The sequence below is a fragment of the Ipomoea triloba genome, chromosome 15, assembly GCF_003576645.1.
Source record: "Ipomoea triloba cultivar NCNSP0323 chromosome 15, ASM357664v1".
Taxonomy (NCBI): Eukaryota; Viridiplantae; Streptophyta; class Magnoliopsida; order Solanales; family Convolvulaceae; genus Ipomoea; species Ipomoea triloba.
Genome location: NC_044930.1, coordinates 1741515 through 1763550, shown reverse-complemented (window position 1 = coordinate 1763550; position 22036 = coordinate 1741515). Strand labels below are relative to the sequence as shown.

Below are 22036 nucleotides of genomic sequence, written 5' to 3'. Positions count from 1 at the left end.
TTTATATCTACATATAAACAAAAAAATAAATAAATACAAATTGTAGGTAGATCCTGATCCATAGTATAATTTGTCATATAAATCTTCAAAAAATAAAGTCTAAACTGATATTTTACTCACCCCTATATTCAATCGCATGATATTAATTCATATGAATATATGAGAACTGTGTAATGAAGATAACAACAGTACATTTGATGTATGAAATAATGTTATTATAGTTAGTAGTAAAAATGAGGGAGCGGAAATTGAAAGTTTGAGTAACAAAACTTTAAATATAGTAGGAAGAGGACTGCCAAAATAGAAGAATCATATATAGAACAATCTTTTTCATTTTAATAAAAATGTTGTAGTTCACTGGTTCTTGAATCTTAAACATGAAGAACAAAACAATCTGACAAAAATAAAACCCAACTGAATGAACTATTGGGCCAATTGTGGCAATACTCAACTGGTTACCAACAGTCACACTCAATCAACACTAGAAAGTCCAGAGAAGACAAGATATGAAATTCTACACTAGAAGAGGGCATTGACTGAGAATCTGAGACTGAGCTTCAATCTTCAAATCCCAAAACCAAATACAGCTCGAATCTTGTGAAAAATGAGATCCCGCCATCCTCTCTCGGTGTTCTCCACCACAGTTTCATTCCCATATCTGCATTATTACATTACAATGATAAATGTCGGAAAGAATATGGTCGTGTTGTTTTAAAGTTAAAGAGCAATTAGCTTAAGCGTAGTCGAATCATTCACCTGTCTTCCTCTGGTACGTCAGTGTGGGTCAGCTTAACAACTGTAACTCCAGGTTCGGGCTCATCAAAAGTGAGTCGGACCTGCAACAATCACCAATTGGATTGCATCAGTTAATCAATTTGATGCTCTGAAAGACTGAAACCACTCTTATCCTAAAACTATCCATTAAGCATACAGCATGCAGTCTCATCTACTTGAGTTCAGATAATTACATATTCACAGGTTAGTGATGTGAAAAACATTACTTTTTTTTCTTAAATAAAGAATTAATTCCAACTATAGCTTCAACTTGTGAGAGATTGGGATTACAACCGCACCTTTCCAGCATATGCGTGGATAAGGTGATTTCAGGTTTTTAACCCAAACTCAGGCCCGACTCTTGAAGAGCAGCTTATCTCCTCGGGCCATCCTCTTTGCCACTCTATATAAAATCTAAAATCTCTTCCCCCCAATCAATTCCAAACTCCTATACATCCTCAATTCTCGAATCAAGTGCTCTTAATCCTCAGTTCTAGGTGCAGTAGCCAAATATGTGTTGCTATTAAATAGCAACAAGCAGATACATATATTTGTACAAGGCAAAACTATCCACATTGCACTGTATTATGAATACAATTGGGTCAAGATAAATTTGTGTTGTGTGTGTAATTAAAATGTTTAACTAAAAGTGAGCAAAATAGCAGATGTCTCCAATAAACTACCACTATTGTCGATTTCACTAACAAAGCAACTTCCATACCTCATTGTTCCTATTCTCTATCATACATAGTTTTCCTATCAGTAAATAGCTATAACTTAAAAACATTTAACATTTTCAGATATTTTCTAACCATTCATATTTAAGAATTCAATCCGACTTTCTTTAATCAATATTCTTACCATCCAAATTCATCACACGGATTAGAAACTTTCCCTTTATAATGTGTAAAGATTAACTTTTTGTTTACCCCAACCAAATAAAATGTGCATAAAAACCAAATCAAAATGTAGAATGCAAGAATTCAAGTAATCATATACCGTGGAGAGGATACCATCCGGCCAGCTTCCAAATCGCCATTTCTGCACAATCAATTTGCCTTCCTGCAGCTCTAAGTTCGTCCCAGTCACCGATCCATCGAATATGCTAAACTCTCCTCCAACCTCCTTACTGATCCTGGCATTGCTCTGCGTGAATCCCTTCCACCTATTCTCATCCATCAGAATCTCGTACAAATCCCTTGACCTACAATGGAACTTCTCCGACATTGTGATCGTCTTAAAGCCTTCCTTCGGCTTTGGCTTCTTCTTCTCTTTCACCGCCTCCTTCGCTTTCGCCGTCTCAGCGGCTGCCGGAGCCGCCGCCGCGCCGCCGACGGTGGTCTTCTTAACTGGCGTTTTCGACTCGAGCTCGTCCTTGGCGGGGCCTCCCCTGGCCATTGCGGTTACCCAGCTTCTTACTTGCTCCAAAACGAAGGGTTTTCCTTTAGCAATAAACGCGTCCTTCAATCTCTTCTCGATCGGGCCATCTTCGCGAACTGTAACCCTAATTTCGGGGTCTTCATCGGCGTTCTCGTCCGAAATATACGGGATTTCGACAGTTCCTTCCGTCTTAGCCAACGATTTCCCGTCCGAATCCTTCGCTTCACCCTCCCAGGACAGAACAACGCTTAGCTCGTACCCTGGGATGATTTTCCCCTTGCGAACATTAACGTACGCCTCGCCGTCGAACTTATCGAGCTTTTTGGTGCGGATGAAGAGATTTCCCTCGCCGTCGAGGATGGTTTGATCGGCTAAAAGCTTGTTGAAGAAGCTGCGGGACCATTCAAGGCAGTTGGTCTCGGCCCAGTGCCAGTTGTGGACGTTGGTGCCGTCCGGGCGGTCCTCAACGATCCACCGCTTGTCTCCTTCTCCGATCTTAGCCATACAATACTCCGGCGACGGCGGCGACGGTCGGTTGCGAAAATTAGAGTCCCAAAGAGCTTAGATTTGGCGATTAGAGTTAGAAAGAGTAGCTGAGATGTAGAGATAAAATTGAAGGGTTTTCGAGTCTGGAGGGTTCTGAAAGAAGTGTCCAGAATTTTCAAGTCGGATAGGCCCAACAAACTCGGAAAGTTCAGAATGGGTAAGAATGATCTAGAAGGCCTAAACTAGAGACTAGTGACTAATGAGTGTTTTTTTTTTTCTTTTTCTTTTTGTTTTTTTAAAGAATTATGAAAATTTTATTTTTTTATGCCGAAATCAATCATGCTTCTAGTCGAATAAGATCTCAAAAGTTGCAAAGCTTTCCTTCATAGGTGAGAATGATAACGCCATCTCATAATGAAACTTACAGAGCCTACATTATAATTTGTGAAAACTGTCTTAACTGCACACTTGAAGGTCACAAATTTATAGTCAAGTATATTGCTCTTTTTTGTGGTCTTTGTGTTATTACACGAGAAGGAATTGCAATAATAATAACATTATCTCATAGTGAAACTTCTAGCTAAGTTAGATAATTTGTGAAAAGATTAATTTTTTAGTGTCTTTTGTATTTAAAAAAATACGAGTAATTCAAATTTTATTAGTCTTTAATTGTTAATTTAGTCTTATTTTAAATTAAATTGATGTTGAATATCTAATTTCTAAACTACATTCCAATACTTTTCTCAAAACAAAAAAAAAACTACATTCCAATACTTACCAAAATTAGGTACCTCTAAAAGAGCAAACACTATACTTTGGTCATTCCTGAGCAGGATAAGAAAAAGAATTAAGTTGCAGAACTCAAAGATTTGCTGTAGCAGAAATCAACAATGTGAGATTCATTGCATTGCTTCAAGAAGTACCAGCTATTTATAATTACTCTGGAAGCTCAACAAGCAAAACAACACAAAAATGACAAAATGTTAGTCCACTAGTGTCTAAATCCTCAACTGGGAACAAAGCAACACTCCCCAGAATCTACCACAAAACTTCCCTAAACAGCCATCCCATCTCAGAAAACTTTACAACTGCAAATGTTGTAGCCCTAGGAAGTAGCACACAATCTGGAACCATGTAGCCATTAGTGCTCATATCAAGTTTCAAGCTCAGAAAACTTCCTAAGACAAGGTTTTAACAGTTTAGGGTTTAGGATTGATTCCCAGTGAAAAATAATTAAAACAAAGTACTATTCTTGTTTCCTCCGGTAAGTAAACTGAAAAATGGGTCTTCTTCTGTAGTTGAAGAACCACCCTTTTCATTTCCTTGAAGGCAATGTCCTGGTTCATTCACAGATGACAATGAAGGAGCAGGTCTTTTTATCGAGACAAATGCAACATTACGCTTTGCTTTAGGCTTGATTTTCACTTCAGCATCACTCTTAAGCATTCCAGTAGAAACAATACTCTTGTCAGGAGAAACCGCAATATCAGAACCTGGTGGAACTTGAGCCTCATCATCATTAATCTCAGGGATAGGACTCGACAGGGAACTCTTATCCTTTTTATTCAAGGAAGATGATCTTTCTACATCACCGGGGACAGTCTTTTTATTCAAGGAAGATGATCTTTCTACATTAACTTCACCGGGGACAGTCTTATCACATTCGTCTTCTCCTAGGAAAATCTCTACACTTTGGTACTTAATCTTTGATGTTTCAATACAAGCATCTTCTTTGATTTTCTTTTCCTGGTTTTCGACCTCACTTGCACCTTTCTTCTCAATTAATCTATACTTATCAGTCTCCCAAATGCATTCTAGGAAAGTAGGCTGTTGCTTTGCGGGATAATATTCCCTAAAAACCTCAAATCGTTCTTGAGTTAACCTAACTGCTTGTTCCTTTTGAGAAAGAGAGGATACACGGTTGAATACAAAAACAACATCTAGAAGCATTTGCTGAACCAAAACTCTGATTCGCGCCAACAAAGCCAACACTGTCAACGAGAACCCCATGAAAAATGATCGAGCAAGAAGAGTTGATACCTGCGTTGCTGCCTTCAACATTGGCTCAGTCATCTGTGACAACAGGTGAGCAACTCCCAGGAGCCGATCCAAAAAGTTGTGCTTGTTACTGTTTGTTCTTCTCCTCTTCAGGCTTTCTAGAAGCTGCACCTTTTGCTTAGGCCTCTTTCCATGGATGACATCAAATGAGGCACTGAAAATCTCCTCTGGATTTGCTGATTTGAGAAGTCTTAAGTCTCTTCTCACCTTCATCAGGTACTGAAAGTAAGAGCATCTTCTGTGTTGATTCTTGTTTTTGTACACAATTCGATCGAGAATGCCAAACTCCGATTGAAGCTGACTGAGAAATGATTTCAACCTTTGCTCAACTGTTTCAATCTCCGAACCCATAACTTCAGCCATCAAGTGGAGGTGGGAGTACAGAGCTAATGTTTTTGGGTTGGTTCCACTCAGGTTTACAATGATACTCAGATCACGTCAAAGAGACCAAACCCTAATACAGCTCAAATCTTGCGAAAAATGAGATCTCGCCAACCTCTCTCGGTGTTCTCCATTAAATTTTCATTCCCATATCTGCATTATCATCATATCACACAATGATAAATGATCATGTTGTTAAAGTTAAAGAGCAAATAGCTTAAGCAATAGAATCATTCACCTGTGGTACGTCACTGTGGCTCAGCTTAACCAATATAACTCCAGGTTTGGGCTCATCAAAAGTGAGTCAGACCTGCAACAAACACCAACTGGATTGCATCAATTAATCAATTTGACACTCTGAAACCTCTATTATCCTAAAATTGTCCATATAATGCACTTGTCAGGCCATCCTCTTTGTCACTCTACAAATCTAAAATCTCTTTCCCCAATCCATTCCAAACTCCTATACATCCTCAATTCTCAAATCAAGTGCTCTTAATCAGTTAATCCTCAGTTCTAAGTGCATAGTAACCAAATTTGTGTTCCTGTTAAATAGTACTCCACATGCAAATATGATTATTTCCCCACATTGCACCATATTATGAATAATGGCATCTGGATGAATTTGTATTCCTTTACTCACAGCAGTGCCGTGTTCTAGCTTTCTGTTCTTTTGAAATTTCCCTTTAGAATGTGTACAGATTAACCTTTTTTTTTTTTACCTCAACCTAATAAAATATGCATATAAACCAAATCAAAACGTAGAATGTAAGAATTCATGTAAGTATATAAGCCTAAAGCATATGAATTTATACCGTGTAAGAATTCTCGTCTGAAATATAGGGAATTTCGACAGTACGATTTCCTTTCAGAATCCTTGGCTTCGCCCTCCCAAGACAGAACAACACTTAGCTCGTAGATGGAGATGATTATCCTCTTGCGGACATTAACGAAGGCCTCGCCGTAGAGCTTATGAGCTTTTTGGTGCGGATGTAGAGATTTCCCTCGCCGTCGAATATGGTTTGATTACTTAAAAGCTTGTTGAAGACTGAAGAGAGACCCAAATTGTTTGTTTATTGCTTGCACAGCCCAACTCGTAAATTTTAGGGTAAACTATTAAAATTAAGTATATAATATTTATGAAATTGCCCCTTTTTTTTTCTCTTTTTTATTTTTTTATTTTTAAGTCATTGATTATTTTAGATAGACGAATCTAATTAATTAATATTTCTTATGAAAAAATTTAATTCGCATTCGATTATATATATATATATATATATAAGGCAGGCCGCAAACTGATCTTGATATGGTATACTTGTCTGTTTAAGTCATTGTGCTAGAAATAAGATGACAATAAGTTAGAAGGTCCTGAGCGTAATCTAGTATTAGGTCAAAGGCACAAAAGTCCCTTCCTTAATGCAGTATTTATAGGGGAGAGAATGAGACACCTACTGGTTGCTTAGCACGTGGGACACGGGCTCATGCATATCGCATACGGCCAAGCGGGTGGCACTAGTGATTCCTCCACGTGAATCAAGATTCCTGATCCTCTTCGTTTATAGTGCAGTTCGGATCTAACTACAAGTTTAATTTTCCAAGTAAGTGAAGTCGAATAATGAATTTCGACCTGTGATGGTCGGGTCGGGCGAAAGGGGAGCAAGCACTGATACAGGATGCGTGGTCGGTTTTTTTACAAGGTTGAGTAGGTAGCCCTTAGATTGGACTGAGCTTGGAGAAACTCCCAACGAGGATCCTGCCCTTGTGCCGAGCAACTACGGTGCATGTGTATCGAGGTCGGGAGATATTCTCAATGACACTTATAAATTTAAAACAAAAAATGGAATTAGCTTGACGTGACATATTTTAATTAATTAATGATTTAATTATAAAAATAACTCATTAAAATCATGTCAAATATCAATTACTTGTGTTTTATCATCCACATTTATAAATCATGCTTTACTTAAAAAAATTGGCAATGTAAACTTGAGGTTACAAGTTACAACCTCAAACAATATCAAAAGCAATTTGCATGATTATAATTGAAGTGAAGGGAGGCACGTAGAATTGAAGAGAGACGTGCGAGAGAGTTAGTTATATTGGTTAAAAGGGGTGGGAAGCGAGTTTCCCGCCATAAGCTAAAAAACATTTCTGCCTCTTCCCTTCGTTGAAACGCACAGAGGGAGAAAGAGAGAAAGAGAGAGAGAGACGACAGAGAGAGAAGGGGAGAAGAAAACAGGAAAATATCGTCCTCTTTCTTCTTCTCTTTCTTCTCTCTCTCCCCAAACAACTCCGTTTCTGCGGCTCGTTTTCCAGTTTTCGGGTAAGGATTTGATTTGATTCCATTGGATTCGTTGATTTTGTTTGGCTTGTTGATTTTTCTGGAAATTTGGCGTTGTAGGGTTTGGATTTGGCCGTGTGCTAAATTCTGAATTTCATGTGGATCGTTTAATTAAGATTGCGATACTCTATCCTAAGGTTTGCGGTCTGAACGATGTTCTGCTGTGGGGGTTCTGAGGAGGATAACCTTAGCGGTCCACCGGCTAACCAAAGCACTGCCCCTCCTAGAGGCGGCAACCCCTACGGTGGCGCTGGCGGTGGTATGTATCCGCCTACCAACACATTTTTCTTTTTAAAATTTTAATTTGCTTGGGAAATGAAATAGGATAATATAATCAAAAGTTGTTGGCTAAAGTGGAAAGGGATTGAAATGTGGCAATTTAATCAAGTTGGTCAGGCTGTTGATTAGGTAATCACGAGATTACAAGTTCGACTTATAGTAAAAGCGGTCTATTAACCTTATTGATTTGAGCGGTCACTTATGGTCAACCTACCTCCTTGTAGATTGGAATGGGACAACCTCAATTAAGTTAGTCATTAGGTAACCACAAGGTTACAAATTTGACTCCCCATCAGAGCAGCATATTGGCCTTCATGGTTTGAGCAGGTCACAACCTAAGCTGGTTTACCTCTTTGTGGTCCTTTTCACGAATAGGCAACCTAGGCTGGTTTAACTATTTGTAGTCCTTTGTCCGATAGGGTCAGGCTTACCTAGGGTAATAGTTGCAGGTTTTCCTTGACTTTCAAAAAAAAAAAAAGGGATTGAGATGCAGCATGCAAAAAGTTCTTCATTTTTGTTGTTGGTTGAGATGTTGTGTTTCTTGGGATATTGTTGCAGGTGATAGGGGAGGAGAGCCAAAGGGATCTGGGGGTGGGAGAGGTGGAGCTCCCCAGAAAGTTCTACCAATAGAGATACCTGCTATGCAATTGGATGAGCTGAATAGATTGACAGATAACTTTGGGCAGGAAGCTTTGGTAGGAGAAGGATCATATGGCCGTGTTTTTTCTGCGACTTTGAGCACTGGGGAGCAAGTGGCCATTAAGAAGTTGGATACAAGTACTACATCCGAGCCAGATTCTGACTTTGCAGCACAGGTAAATGAAATATGCCCATTTTTAATTTGTTGTTTGATCAATGCCAAATCCTTATACATTGCTCCTTTTTTCTTATTATGCAGTTATCAGTGGTTTCAAGACTTAAGAGCGATCATTTTGCAACGCTTCTCGGTTATTGCCTGGAGGCGAACAATCGTATTCTTGTCTATGAGTTTGCAACATTGGGCTCTTTGCACGATGTGTTACACGGTGTGCTAATGATTATTCTATAAATCCTTGTTTTTATTAGCTCTAGATAGTTGCAAAAGCACAAATTTGTTGTCTTGTGACATTATTGCTGGTTCTTGGGATGTCTGATTGCAGGCAGGAAAGGTGTACAAGGTGCAGAGCCAGGTCCAGCTCTTACCTGGGGTCAGAGAGTGAAGATAGCATTTGGAGCAGCGAAAGGGCTCGAATATCTACACGAAAAAGTTCAGCCAGCTATTGTTCATCGCGATGTTAGGTCCAGCAATGTGTTACTCTTTGATGATTTTTCTGCTAAGATTGCAGATTTTAACTTGACAAACCAGTCATCTGACACAGCGGCTCGGTTGCATTCAACCCGAGTCTTGGGAACATTCGGTTATCATGCACCTGAGTAATCCTCGTTTCCCTCTCTTCTCCAGTATCATAGAAAGAGCATTACAGTAGGAGCCTAAAGCCCTAAACAAACCTAAGCTTGCAGTCAAGGAATTTGTGTTCTTTTTTCAGGTATGCAATGACGGGGCAGATTACTCAAAAAAGTGATGTTTACAGTTTTGGAGTCGTTCTTTTAGAACTTTTGACAGGGAGGAAGCCAGTAGATCATACAATGCCTAAGGGTCAACAAAGTCTGGTTACATGGGTATGTCCGTGTTGAGACAGAATGCATCATTCAATTGTCCAAAACTACCTATTTCAAACGAGTCTAATTTCTGTTCAATTTTCTGCAGGCCACTCCGAGATTGAGTGAAGATAAAGTGAAACAATGTGTGGATCCCAAACTAAATAATGAATATCCCCCAAAGGCAGTGGCTAAGGTAATCTCTATCGTAGAGTAAGACCATACTACATTCCTGTATAAAAACAATTGTTTTCCAAAGATCTGCCTGATGTTTTTCTCTACTTTTCGTCGGTTTTGTCTCCCCGCCTCTCAGTTGGCGGCTGTGGCAGCACTCTGTGTTCAATACGAGGCAGATTTTCGGCCAAACATGACAATTGTTGTCAAGGCATTACAACCACTTCTGAACTCAAAGCCGGCCCCCGAGTCCGCGAGACCTGTCTGAACTGTGTGAACATCTGAACAGAACAACGGTTTGAATCAGCTGTTCGGGTTTCAGAAAACAGGCATCACTGCTGCATCATGCTCTATAAACTTGGAAGATGAATTTTGCATTTTGGTTGTAAGCAAATTCATCAGGCCTAAGGTTTTGTTCCTGTGGGAATCTGCTGAACATGAATGCCTTTTTATTTTTTGGTAATTTTGGACATTGTTATACCTTATTTAAATGTTTAATCACCAGCTTATATTAGCTTTATTGTCTTCTCTATCTTTTACATGCCATTAGAAATCATTTGTTTAGAGGAGTCTTGGATGTAATCATACTTTTTTGAACAAGAAAGTATTTATGCATTTATATATAGATAATCCGAGAAATGAAAAACTGGAGAATTCAAGTAAACATAAACATTCCCGTAACTTATTATTCAAGTCGTACAAGCCTTTTTTTTTTTCTTATAGAATGCTGATCAAGGCGATTATCAGAAGCAAAAGCGAAAACCCGACACGCGCCTGCAACAGATCAATCCATCTCTTTCTGAACAATGATGTGCTTGAACTTGCATTGAGATCTATAGGCACCAATAAATTCAAAACACAATGGTTGAGATTTAGAGGTTATAGTATAATTTGTTACTAAAAATGGATAAATAAGAAAGGCAATAAGTTACCTCCTATGCTTGTGTTATTGCCACTTACTGAGGTGCTGGAGAATTCTTCAAAAATCTTAGCATCTGACGAGTTTGGGGACAAGTGCAGAAGTGCTGAGACATACACGAAAGGAGTTAAGTTTTAAGAAATACCTAACATTTTATAACTCTAAAGCGCTAAAATTCTGAAGAGCTTTTTGAATTAACTTTTTTATAAAAGAAATTATATCAAACAACTATCAATTAACAACTAATTTACCAAACACCTCTTTACAATCAGCTAATGTTATAAAACTAGTTATACCCTTTAACCCAATCAGCTAACATAAGAGTTATTTACCAAATAGAGCTTAAATCGCATAACCAAAAATGGCATTGACCATGTTTGGTAAATAATTAGTCAATCAGCCAATTTTGGTCTATTTGATGATTATTAGTTATTTGATTTGGTTATAAAATCAATATAAGTGTTTGACTAATAAACTTTTTGTAACTCCAAAATACTAAATTTCAGAAGGCTACTTATAGCAACCTTTTCAATTAGTCTTTTGAGAAAAGAAATTAACCAAACAACTATTAACTAACAACTAATTTGCCAAACACTTTCCTACAATCAACTAATATTATCAATTAATTATACCTTCTAACCCAATCAGCTAACAGCCATTTACCGAACTATTTTTCATTTTTTCCCAATAACAACACTCTTTAAATTAAAGGACTTACTAAGGCATTGGGAGACATTAATAGGAGCACGGCAAAGGGAAGGCAGACTGAGGGCCAGTGTGCCATTGATCTTCACGCCAAGCCCCGGTTCGTTTCGGTCCTTCACAAGCACGCAAAGGCACAACCTCGTTTCCTTCAGGTCCTTCCTGATCTCATCGCAGCAAGCCAGCGTCGGAAACTTGGCCTCACCGCTCGCAAAACCCAGACAAGGCGCCAGACCAATCACCTGGTTTTGGCATCTCTGTTTGTCTTGCGCAAAGTCTGAACTCACGTGCCCAATAACCATCAAAAACAACATACAACATAATAAGATTTTGAGACTCTCCATGTTCAACATATAATTATGTGTTGATTAATGTATGTCTGATCTGCCAATTTATAATGAACACATTGCAGGAGGAAACGGCAAATTATATAGGTCTACCTTGCATTGTAGACACTGGTCCAAAAATAACAGATTCTGTATAGACATTTTGTAACTGTAGTTGACCTGTAGCTACATATTAGGTGTCAGCAATTATCAAGTTATATTTGTTTATATGTACAGAAATAGTTAACTGTGTGTATAGATTGTGTTAACTGAAAGTACTGAATTTTTGTATTTGAGTTCACAATGTAATATGAAATTTGGTGTAGTATAATAATTGGGAGGAAACTTAATTGGATTGGAAGATTAGAGTCGTGAGATTGAAACAAGTTTGCATGATGATGGTGATTCATCGTGATGTATAATGTAAATTAAGGTTTCGTGTGGGTGTGTTTTTGGCTCATATCACGCTAGTGACGCATGCATTATATTATTCTATTTATCCACCTCAACATGATCAATTATAACCATTTTCTTCCACCACTTTCTTTTCTATTTTTTTTAGTCATGTGGTGTATTAATAATATCTGTTCAACAAGTATGCATGTCAACTTGCTTGTTATCTTTTCGAGCGCTAATACTTGCTAATCTACGTCAATATCTTTGCAAGTCTATTGCATTTATCTAGATGATAAAGACTCATGGAGTGTGAATGAGATGACGTGAGTCTCTTTCAATTTAATCAAATGCAACCCTTTAAGGTCCTGCTCGAATAAGATTAGTCTCGGTGTGTAGGATTATAGTGTAACCTAATTGGGGAAACCTAACAATACAGGCGTAGATGATAGCACCTAATATTGTCCCGCGCTGGTATGTCCAAGGACTTGTTGCCCCCTTTGGTACTTAAGGGACTCCTTAGTAAGAAAGTATGCCGTCCTATTCTGCTCCCTAAAGGCCTAAACACATGATGAATCCGAACCACCCAATCACGGTTCACATGCCGTTCACATTCCTCAGCCAAGTTGTCCACAGGTCCTATTGGTTTACTTGTTTTCTCTTTGGCATTGATCCAATTGATGGCTCTCTTCAATCCGCATTTTGCCAAATCACATTATTACTTGCTAATCTACATTAACGTCTCTGCAAATCTTCGGCACCTGAAATGCCTGTAGATAGAAACATCTAGTTTACATTATCTTATTGCCAATTTTGTGATTGTTTGTTTCAGTACTTCAGTGGTAGTGAGCTATTATGAAATTCATTATTGAACCTATTTTCAACTCTCACTACCTAACCACATTATGAAATTTATTATTCAACAGCCTGATTCCAACGCAATCTAACTCACTCATTGTTTATTCCAAGCCTCATCTTTCAGTCATTGTTACTTCTAAACCATACTAAACAAATAATAATAACAAAAAAGACTTCAATTTCTATCCTTTAAGTTTTATGGTCTCTGTATTACAAGTGGCCGCTAGAAGTATATTATAAAGGCCAAAATCAGAACTTATCAAACTATGATCCAAACCGTGACAACCACAAATAACACTTCCTAGAGAATATCATGCCATTCATTCAGTGCAAAGGCTATATTGTTCAATAATTAAGTAGTACAAAAAGAAGACAAGTTGACAACAAAATTCCAAGAAGGCATCAAATGCTGATAACTATTCTCATAAAAGATACATCTTAGTATCCACCCTTGAGATCGTTAACCACATCGTATGGGATGGGTGTAACCGTCTCTAAAGTGGCACCTTCCACCATAAAACCGGGTTTGGGACCCTCTGGCTGCCGCTTTGTGCTAATCACCTCACCTCTGGCTTTCGCCTCGGCCTTGAGCCGATCATTGTTCTTGATCCTTTCCTTGACCTCCTCGGTGCACCTGGAAGGTTGAACATGCTCAATGCGGACATGGATCCTCTTCCTGATGATCCTGTTCCCAACCTGTGGTCACACCAGTATGGCAAACACATACAATCAGAACAGGTGTGTTATAAAAAGAGATAGCAACTACATAGGATACAATGAATAGCACAACTTAATGTAGATTAGCAGCAAAGAAGGCTCTTTAAACTTCCAAGTAAAGAGAACAAACCAGTACAGCAAAACAGATGCAATCAGCTTATGCATGAAATAAAAATAGAAATAGCAACTATATAGGATACAGGGAATAGCACCACTTAATGTAGATTAGCAGCAAAGAAGGCTCTTTAAACTTCCAAGTAAGAGAACAAACCAGTAAGGCAAAAAAGATACAATCAGCTTATGCATGAAGTAAAAATAGAAATAGCAACTAAATAGGATACAAGGAATAGCCCACTCAGAAAGATTGGTCTTTTAACTTTCAAATCAAGAGAACATTGGCCAAATCAATCAGAGAAAGGAAATGCAAGGATTGCTCACAGTAAGATTTTGGTCATGCAAACAACAATTTCTTATGAATATTTAGACAATATAATGCAATTACTCCCCTAGTAAAAACAAAACTACCATTGCACGAAGTAAATAATTCCTAGAACATAAGAACAACAAAATATTGCTATTGCTAGGCATTTCTTAGTCAGACTTCCAATAACTAATTCTGATACATTCATCACCTTTTAAATCTCATGAAATACATATATATAATAAAATGATTTCGATCTTCATTACTTAATTGAGATGCTGCAGATTTCAACTAAAACATTCAAAGAGGCGATGTATTTTCGGCTATCAAGTGAAATTTTGCTGGGTTATGAAGTCCTATTGTTTTTCAACTTCAATCACCTTTATTTCGATTAGGCAAAACAACTGAACCTGGTATAACTATCATCAAAGATGTAGATACAAGCATCATATATATATATATATAGAGAATCGTACGGCTTAGCTAAAAAATAACTTTAAACAGGAGAATACAGACATCATTTCTTAAGATGCAGAGCGAATCAAGCAGGGGAAATACCTGTTTGTTGACTTCAACGCCAATGGCGCGCTTGGTGATATTCCAGACACGACCGGTGCGGCCGTGGTAGAACTTGTGCGGCATGCCCTTGTGCACGGCGCCGTTGACCTTGATGTCGACATAGTCTCCGATGTGGAAGATACGGAGGTAGGTGGACAGCGGGATAGTTCCGCGCTTCCTGAATCCACGGGAGAAGAGATCCCTCGTCCGCGCCCTTACACCGTGACCGGCCGGCATTTTGACTCCTTGTTCTCTGCTCTCCGGCTGCACAGCTCCTGGTGTGTAGATTGATACAGACGCCACTGAAAACCCTAGCTGGAGTTTATAAGACGATTAGGGTTTTCGATTGCCAATGGACCGGATAGCTTATGGACTTCTAACTTTGGGTTTAAATGGGCTATGGCCCATTTTCATGTCAACTTTCTGATGGCCCAAAAACAGTTTTTTTTTTTTGCAGATGATTTTCAAGACCATAACGTGATGGCCCATTTCATCTGATGCGCCCAATTAACTCATGGTCCACTTATTGACTAACGGCAATATAGCATTATGGATCCTGGATTGAAATAACGATGTACAAAATTCATATTTGTAAGGTACAAAATTTCATAATGCAATACACAAAAAATCATAATATAAAACACATACATATGTTATATATCTACTTATTTTTTTAATCTGTTTTATGTTCATAGGCATGAAATTTCACAACACAAGGCACAAAAATTCTTAACATAAAACGCAATTATTAATTTGTTTCAAGTACATAATCCATACTTTTATATACAAAATTTTATAACACAAACACAAAAAGTCACAATACAAAATACATACACATGAACCAAGGTCTAACAGTACAGTGTAAACCCTGGTCCATAGTATAAGGATTGGACTCCTCAATCCTCACCTTATATACTAGACTGACGCTTTATGCGTGACACATTAAATGACATATAATATGCTTTCTATCGACTAGGGTCACAAAACTGACTTCATATATGTAGCACACAAAATGGACTAAGGTCAAAGGCCTTGTGGTCAAGCGGCATGAAATGATTTTTTCAAGTGGGAAGTCATGGGTTCGAGCCTCAGTGGGGGCAATGTTGACTTTGTAGTGTATACTTACATCGTAGGTAGTTTCCTTTTATATGTCTTAATTTGCTGTCGTCCTTCAACTGATGATATGAGACACGGTGGGAAAGAGGTCAATTATAACACAAATTATATTGTGGACCATGGTCATGATTGTGGGAAAGAGGTCAATTATAACACAAATTATATTGTGGACCATGGTCATGATTGATACTGTAGTTATATTGAACAGATATTACTGCAGTGTATATGAACTGATACTGAATAACAGTTTCACATTTGTGTTTTTATATTATCGAATGAAACTGTAGTTATATCAAAATGTAACTGTAGTTGTGTTGAAATGTAACTGCAGTGTATATAAACTGAAAGTAAATGGCGCGGATTCATCCGTCTGTTTTCATTAATCAAAACGACGTCGTTTTGATGCGTGGTCCACAATCCATTGTGGACCACGGTCCACGATATAAGGGGAAAATGACAGAAATATGAATGCATGGCATTCTATTGACAAAATTGTGAACGAATCTAATAATTGACAAAATATAAAAAAACTCAGTTGCCAAATGCGTTCTATGTCAGAATTGGTCAAACACAAAATGCAAGTGGGACTTGCGTTTTTCAAAAAACGCAAGTCCCACTTGCGTTAAATATTTTTTATCTTTTTTTGGCCTTCGGCGACCATATGGTCGCCGGCCGCCGGCTTCTCCAGCGAAGGAGAAGGGCCAGCAAAGGAGAACCCTTCTCCTTCGCTAGAGAAGCCAGCAACCATCGCTGGCTTCTCCTTCGTCGGAGAAGCCGGCGACCGGAGGCCAAAAAAAATTTTTAAAAAATAAAAAAATTTAACGCAAGTGGACTTGTGTTTTTCAAAAAACGTAAGTGGACTTGTGTTTTTCAAAAAAACGCAAGTCCCACTTGCGTTTTGTGTTTGACCAATTCTGATATTGAACGCATTTAACAACTGAGTTTTTTTATATTTTGTCAATTATTAAATTTGTTCATAATTTTGTCAATAGGTTGTCATGCATTGATATTTCTGTCATTTCCCCCGATATAAGTTGCGTGTCACTTCGCCACATACTTATTAGACTACTTGTCCACCACCGTGAGGTATGCATGTGGATCCAGATCCCAATTTTCTTTGATGAATGATGGAACTAATTAGGTCATCATATGTATTAAACGTACAAAAACTAACAACACACGAGTACATATATTCCAATTAATCAAACAAAACTACTATAATAATAAGAGCCAAAGAGAGTTAGGCCTAAAATGAGTAGAAAAAATGGCGGTAATCAAATGGATGGTTCAGATGAATTTTTTAATCAAATAGATGGCTAAGATAATTCAGATTAATATTATTCATAGAGATTACCTAATTTAACCTTACTTTTTATGATTTTCCGTTAAATATTCTCTGTTAATATTCCGTTAACTTTTAACTTACCCATTAATTTCTATAAGAAAGGTCTTAGGCTCGAACCCCATCTCAATCAAATTTGACATAATTAAGTTTTTCACTTTATTTTACTCTTATTAAATTAAATAAATTAGTAGCTACAACAAAAAATGATACATATGTATTTCTTTAATTTAGAATTATGTGTCTACAATACCTTTATTTGAAAAATTATTCATTATAAAAAAATTAAATTAAATAAAAGAAATAATTTCATTAGTTATATTGTCTTTTTTTTTCTCTCATGCAAAGATTCTTTAATTCAAATTTATCAATTGATATTCATTACATTGTCCATTATCTTATTTTTACAATATCTTGTAATTAAATATCAAAGTTATAGTACAAAATAATGTTATATATTTATTTACCAAATATTTTATTAATACTATTAAAAAAATTTAAATAATTTGAAGCTAATTATATTAACTACTTGGGGATTGGTTGACAAAGAGAGTACTCAAATAGTCTAACAAATTAAAGCGGAATTACTCTATTTTACTCTTATTGAATTAAATAAATTAGTAGTTACACCAAAAAATGATACATATGTATTTCTTTAATACCATGAAAAAAAAAAAGAATAGTTTGAAACCAATCATATTAACTACTTGGGGGATTTGTTGACAATGAAAGTACTCAAATAACCCATTACCCAGCAAATTGAAGCGGGAAACTACCTTTTAATATCTTTGGAATACATAATATTTTAAGTTTTCAAATTTTTATTAATTTATTTAATCTTTTTTCTTAAACTACGAATTTCTTTATCTACAATAACTCATTCAACAATAATGGTTGAACCAAATGAACCCCAAGCAGAGCACCTAAAGGAAAGTCCATAGCTCCTATATCATAATCTCATTGCATGACGTTGTCATCTATGCTACCAACAATAACCGAATTGCAAATAACACACAACCAACAAAAAGGAAGAGAACAAATAGTAAACATGAAGACAATGACAATGTTACTCAAAAGAGAATTAAGAACACTTTAAAAAAATTCAAATTAAAAGTAGTACGGAGTATTTATTTAGACTACCATTTTTAGACCAAATATTTAGACTATCGGTTTTACAAGGCTGCAAACATTTATTTTAGTAATAATTATAATGAATTTTCTATATTATCTTGGATTCATATACTTTGAGTTAGATATTTAAATAAAAAAAATTCGACATTCAATTACCCATGTATAAACTTCTCCTATATAATATTGCATTGATATAAATATTTATTTAAATAAAAACATTGGTCATTAACTCATTCGCGCAATGCGCGTATAAAACTAGTTTATATTATAACGATGGTCGATTTTTACCACCAACTTACATGTTATATGTGATTCATGTGAGAATATATTAAATTTTTTGTAATTAATTAATAAGATTTCAAGTTCAAATCAATAGATCAATAAACTATATTTTACTCATGGCAGTGTAGATGAGATAATGTGTATTGTGTAATATGCGTTTCTTCTAACTTAAACAAAGGTCTTGGATTCGAGCCCTGGAGATGCAACTAATAAGATTTGTATAATTTTTCATTATTGAAGTAATTTTAAACTCGAGCATATGTAGAGACATTCGGACTAACGTAATCCATATTATTCTTCCGTGGACCAAGAGTTGAATCCGAATTAATTTTGCAAAAAAAAAAAAAACAAAAAAAACAAAAAAACAAAAACTAATACTAATACAATATGTGAATACTAATTGTCTAACAACAACCGAGCATTTTTTCAACGGAATGCATTCTATTGCAAATTAAAACATGATTTACAATGGAACTTAGGCACTTTACAACAGAATTTCAATTCGTCCATTGCAACTGAGACTTTTTTTATAACACCCTATTTTTCTTTTTTAAAATAGACTTAACACTACATAAATTATACTAGTTATTTTAATTTTAATTTGTTAGGTTTTGAAGAACTCAACACAACATCATTATATTGAATCATGATACTTATCAGTATTCAATCATCAGGGGCTGCTTATTGTAGTTAATGTGAAAATAAATTTATGCATTGCACTCAAAATATTGTACGTTATAGTTATATTATTATATATGGAGTAACAAAAAATGGACAAAAAGTTTTTTTTTTTTTTTGACTTTTCAGGACAAAAAGTTAATTACATTAAAAAATTTAAGTCTTAGTTAAACAATATAAAAAATTTGCTTTACCTCACTTGTTTATTTATACAAATATCACCAAAATATTTTGCATTACCCAGGTGGCCAAATTATATATGACCCAAAAGCATCCCACTGAACTTTGTTAAATCAAGAAAAAAATTAACAACTCAAATATGCTAGCTCTTCATTTTGTCTGAATTGTCATAAGTGATAAAGTATTTTTCTTAATTACTTTTGATAAATATACAATGTTGCATAAAACGTAGGAGTAACATATTTGTGTAACAACAAAATTATAAAAATTAATGTTAACACTCCCCACCTTCTAAAAAAAAAACATTGTGTTCTAATAACATGTCCGTCCACACACAGACACACATATTAACACAAATAATTCTAATAATTATTATTTTTAGATGAACTCGCAACTATTACTCGAGTATGTGTATATTGAATGATGAAAAGCTAACATCTTAAAATACAAAGTTATGTATTACACAATATAGCAATATTGTGCCTCTTGAATGAGATATTACAGATGAAATTTTCTTCAACTTGAAAGAAATTTCTATCTGTAATATCTCATTTAAGAAGAGCTGTGAATGTTGGAATCCATCCATTCATAATTCGAGTTGTGGCGTCTGGGAAAGTTTAATTTGGCATTAATGTAAACTTTAGATATACTCTTGCGGAAGAGAGAAGTTATGCAAGAATGAAAGTTAATATTAAACTTTATTATATATCAATATTTGTAGAAAGAGAAAGCAATACAGTAGATTCTTGCAATAGTGCAAGTAACAAGGTACGGAGTATAAGATTTGTATAATTTTTCATTATTGAAGTAATTTTAAACTCTCACTAAATGCTCGAGCATATATAGGAACATTTGGAAAAATGCATATTGGACCAAGAGCCGAATTTGTCTCACTGCAAACTTGAACAAAACCATCTGAGTTTGAAACAATATTAATAGTCCTTCCATCTCTAGTTAAATAAACAAACTTCCATTCTTGGGTTACTAGATCAATGGAAATTACATACGCTATGAACCCCTTATTTTTGTTATCACTCCTATGACCTTCATATCCCGGACATACAAGCAAATGATCACGACCTCCCAACTTCCAAATCCCTATTGGCTTCCAAACTTCATTCCAGTTTCCTTTTAGAGTCCAATACTTGTGATAGTCAATACTTCTGGTGCAGTCTATGCTAGCATGCTTATGCCAATAAATATTACTGGCATTTCCATTCATTAACCAAATCTCAATGCAATCCCCAACCTTTGCATAACCGCGACAACTAAGTAAAGCGATGTTGTCATTCATGATGGTAACCGAAGCAACCTCGCAATGAGATGGGAACTCGATTATCCCAAAAATTTCATCACTAAAGTCAAACCAAACCAAACTTCCAATTCTCGGGTCGCCAGGCCGCTGCCGAATCATCAGGCCACTAGACTGCCAATAATACCTCCCTTTTAAATAAAAACTTTCATGGGAATTCACAGGAACATGCGGAGCCTCATCAATTTGTCTCCAACCCCATGAACCATCACCAATTTGGCTACAAACCATTACAATTTCATAGATATCCTTGCTTTCAACACGCGGATATCGAAAATACCAAAGCATCACAATCTTCCAAGACATGTTTTTAGACAACCCGAATCCAAACCCATTTCTTACCCAATATTCAACAGGTTTTTTTATGGCAGGTACCTTAACAGAGGGTAAATTCTTAGTTTCTCGAGTAAATGGATTCCATATCAGAATATCAAAAATCAAGTTTGTACCATCACTACGATGGGGAATCATATCGCCTCTTCCAAGAATCAAACATAACATGCCATCACAACATATGACATACCTTGTTCTTGAATTTGTTATGTCTAACTTTATGCGCCCGATCTCATCAGACTCAGATTCTTTATAAACCAAATTATATAAATAATTACCATCTAGGCAGCAATAAGAAGCTTGAAGCTCTAGAACAGAAAAATCATCATCTTTTTTCCGAATAATTTCGTAGTGTTTATGTATAAAGTCACGATCTCTTTTTATCAAAGTATAAAAAAAGTTACAAACACATTTAAATCGCATCAAACCCTTTACCGATATTCGGGATAAAATCTCGATCAGCACATCCCTGGGTAATTTGCAATTCTCCAGCGCATCCCTGGGTAATTTGCAATTCTCCATTTGTGATAGATATTTGTAAGTCTGTTGAGGGTTAGGTTTTCGGCGCGATTGAAATTGGTATTGTGGTTGTTATGGCCTATGGGTTAAGAGTTCAATGGCGGGGTGTATATATACACGAAATCGGCAGATTGGAGATTTTTTATTTTAAAGCCTATTAAATTAAACGGCGTATTTTATACCTAATATATTTTTATATGTATAATATAATCCTAAGTATGTATAATTATCTATTCTAACTAGGGAGGTAAATGAATCGAATCGAGTCAAATATCTAACTATTCGATTCGAATTTGACTATTTTGAGAACTATTCGAATTCGTATTCAATTCGAATTTGACTATTTGAGAACTATTCGAATTCGTATTCAATTCGAATTTGACTATTTTGAGAACTATTCGAATTCGTATTCAATCGAATTTGACTATTTTGAGAACTATTCGAATTCGTATTCAATAAATATTCGAATCTAAAATTTTATTCCGAATTCGTATTCAATAAATATTCGAATCTAAAATTTTATTCGTATTCGATTCGACAACATTATTCAAATATATTCGGTTCGACTCGAATATTTGTATTCAATAAATATTCGAATCTAAAATTTTATTCGTATTCAATAAATATTCGAATCTAAAATTTTATTCGTATTCGGTTCGACAACATTATTCGAATATATTCGGTTCGACTCGAATATTCGAATTCAAAATGCCCAACTTATTTTTTTTACAAGTTCTC

General features: G+C 36.0%; 5 protein-coding genes across 7 annotated transcripts; 1 reads left to right on the top strand and 4 right to left on the bottom strand.

Annotated features, from left to right (window-relative positions):
- Positions 1–301: 301 nt before the first annotated feature.
- On the bottom strand, positions 302–2827 carry LOC116007170 (activator of 90 kDa heat shock protein ATPase homolog). Its single transcript, XM_031247777.1, has 3 exons — positions 1774–2827; positions 757–836; positions 302–658 (listed from the first exon to the last, which is right to left on the bottom strand). Exons 1-3 carry the CDS (start codon positions 2656–2658, stop codon positions 565–567), a joined length of 1059 nt encoding a protein of 352 aa, XP_031103637.1. The 5' UTR covers positions 2659–2827; the 3' UTR covers positions 302–564.
- A 681-nt stretch (positions 2828–3508) lies between these two features.
- On the bottom strand, positions 3509–6186 carry LOC116006375. Of its 2 annotated transcripts, none has more exons than XM_031246721.1 (3): positions 5895–6186; positions 5318–5405; positions 3509–5232 (listed from the first exon to the last, which is right to left on the bottom strand). In XM_031246721.1, exon 3 carries the CDS (start codon positions 5059–5061, stop codon positions 3874–3876), a length of 1188 nt encoding a protein of 395 aa, XP_031102581.1. In that variant the 5' UTR covers positions 5062–5232; positions 5318–5405; positions 5895–6186; the 3' UTR covers positions 3509–3873. The 2 variants fall into 2 exon arrangements, with proteins under 2 accessions (XP_031102581.1, XP_031102580.1); XM_031246720.1 differs by having other exon boundaries at positions 5318–5389.
- A 965-nt stretch (positions 6187–7151) lies between these two features.
- Positions 7152–10039, top strand: LOC116007074 (probable protein kinase At2g41970). 2 transcript variants are annotated; one of them, XM_031247660.1, is made up of 8 exons: positions 7152–7402; positions 7558–7679; positions 8258–8514; positions 8598–8724; positions 8839–9112; positions 9226–9358; positions 9447–9533; positions 9651–10039. In XM_031247660.1, the coding sequence occupies exons 2-8, from the start codon at positions 7574–7576 to the stop codon at positions 9777–9779; spliced, it is 1113 nt and encodes a 370-aa protein (XP_031103520.1). In that variant the 5' UTR covers positions 7152–7402; positions 7558–7573; the 3' UTR covers positions 9780–10039. The 2 variants fall into 2 exon arrangements, with proteins under 2 accessions (XP_031103520.1, XP_031103519.1); XM_031247659.1 differs by having other exon boundaries at positions 7481–7679.
- A 60-nt stretch (positions 10040–10099) lies between these two features.
- LOC116007075 (protein YLS3-like) lies at positions 10100–11506 on the bottom strand. The gene is made up of 3 exons (XM_031247661.1): positions 11149–11506; positions 10444–10536; positions 10100–10344 (listed from the first exon to the last, which is right to left on the bottom strand). Exons 1-3 carry the CDS (start codon positions 11483–11485, stop codon positions 10229–10231), a joined length of 546 nt encoding a protein of 181 aa, XP_031103521.1. The 5' UTR covers positions 11486–11506; the 3' UTR covers positions 10100–10228.
- Positions 11507–12870: 1364 nt separating this feature from the next.
- On the bottom strand, positions 12871–14703 carry LOC116005608 (60S ribosomal protein L21-2-like). The gene is made up of 2 exons (XM_031245851.1): positions 14406–14703; positions 12871–13405 (listed from the first exon to the last, which is right to left on the bottom strand). The coding sequence occupies exons 1-2, from the start codon at positions 14640–14642 to the stop codon at positions 13148–13150; spliced, it is 495 nt and encodes a 164-aa protein (XP_031101711.1). The 5' UTR covers positions 14643–14703; the 3' UTR covers positions 12871–13147.
- Between the last annotated feature and the right edge of the window lie 7333 nt (positions 14704–22036).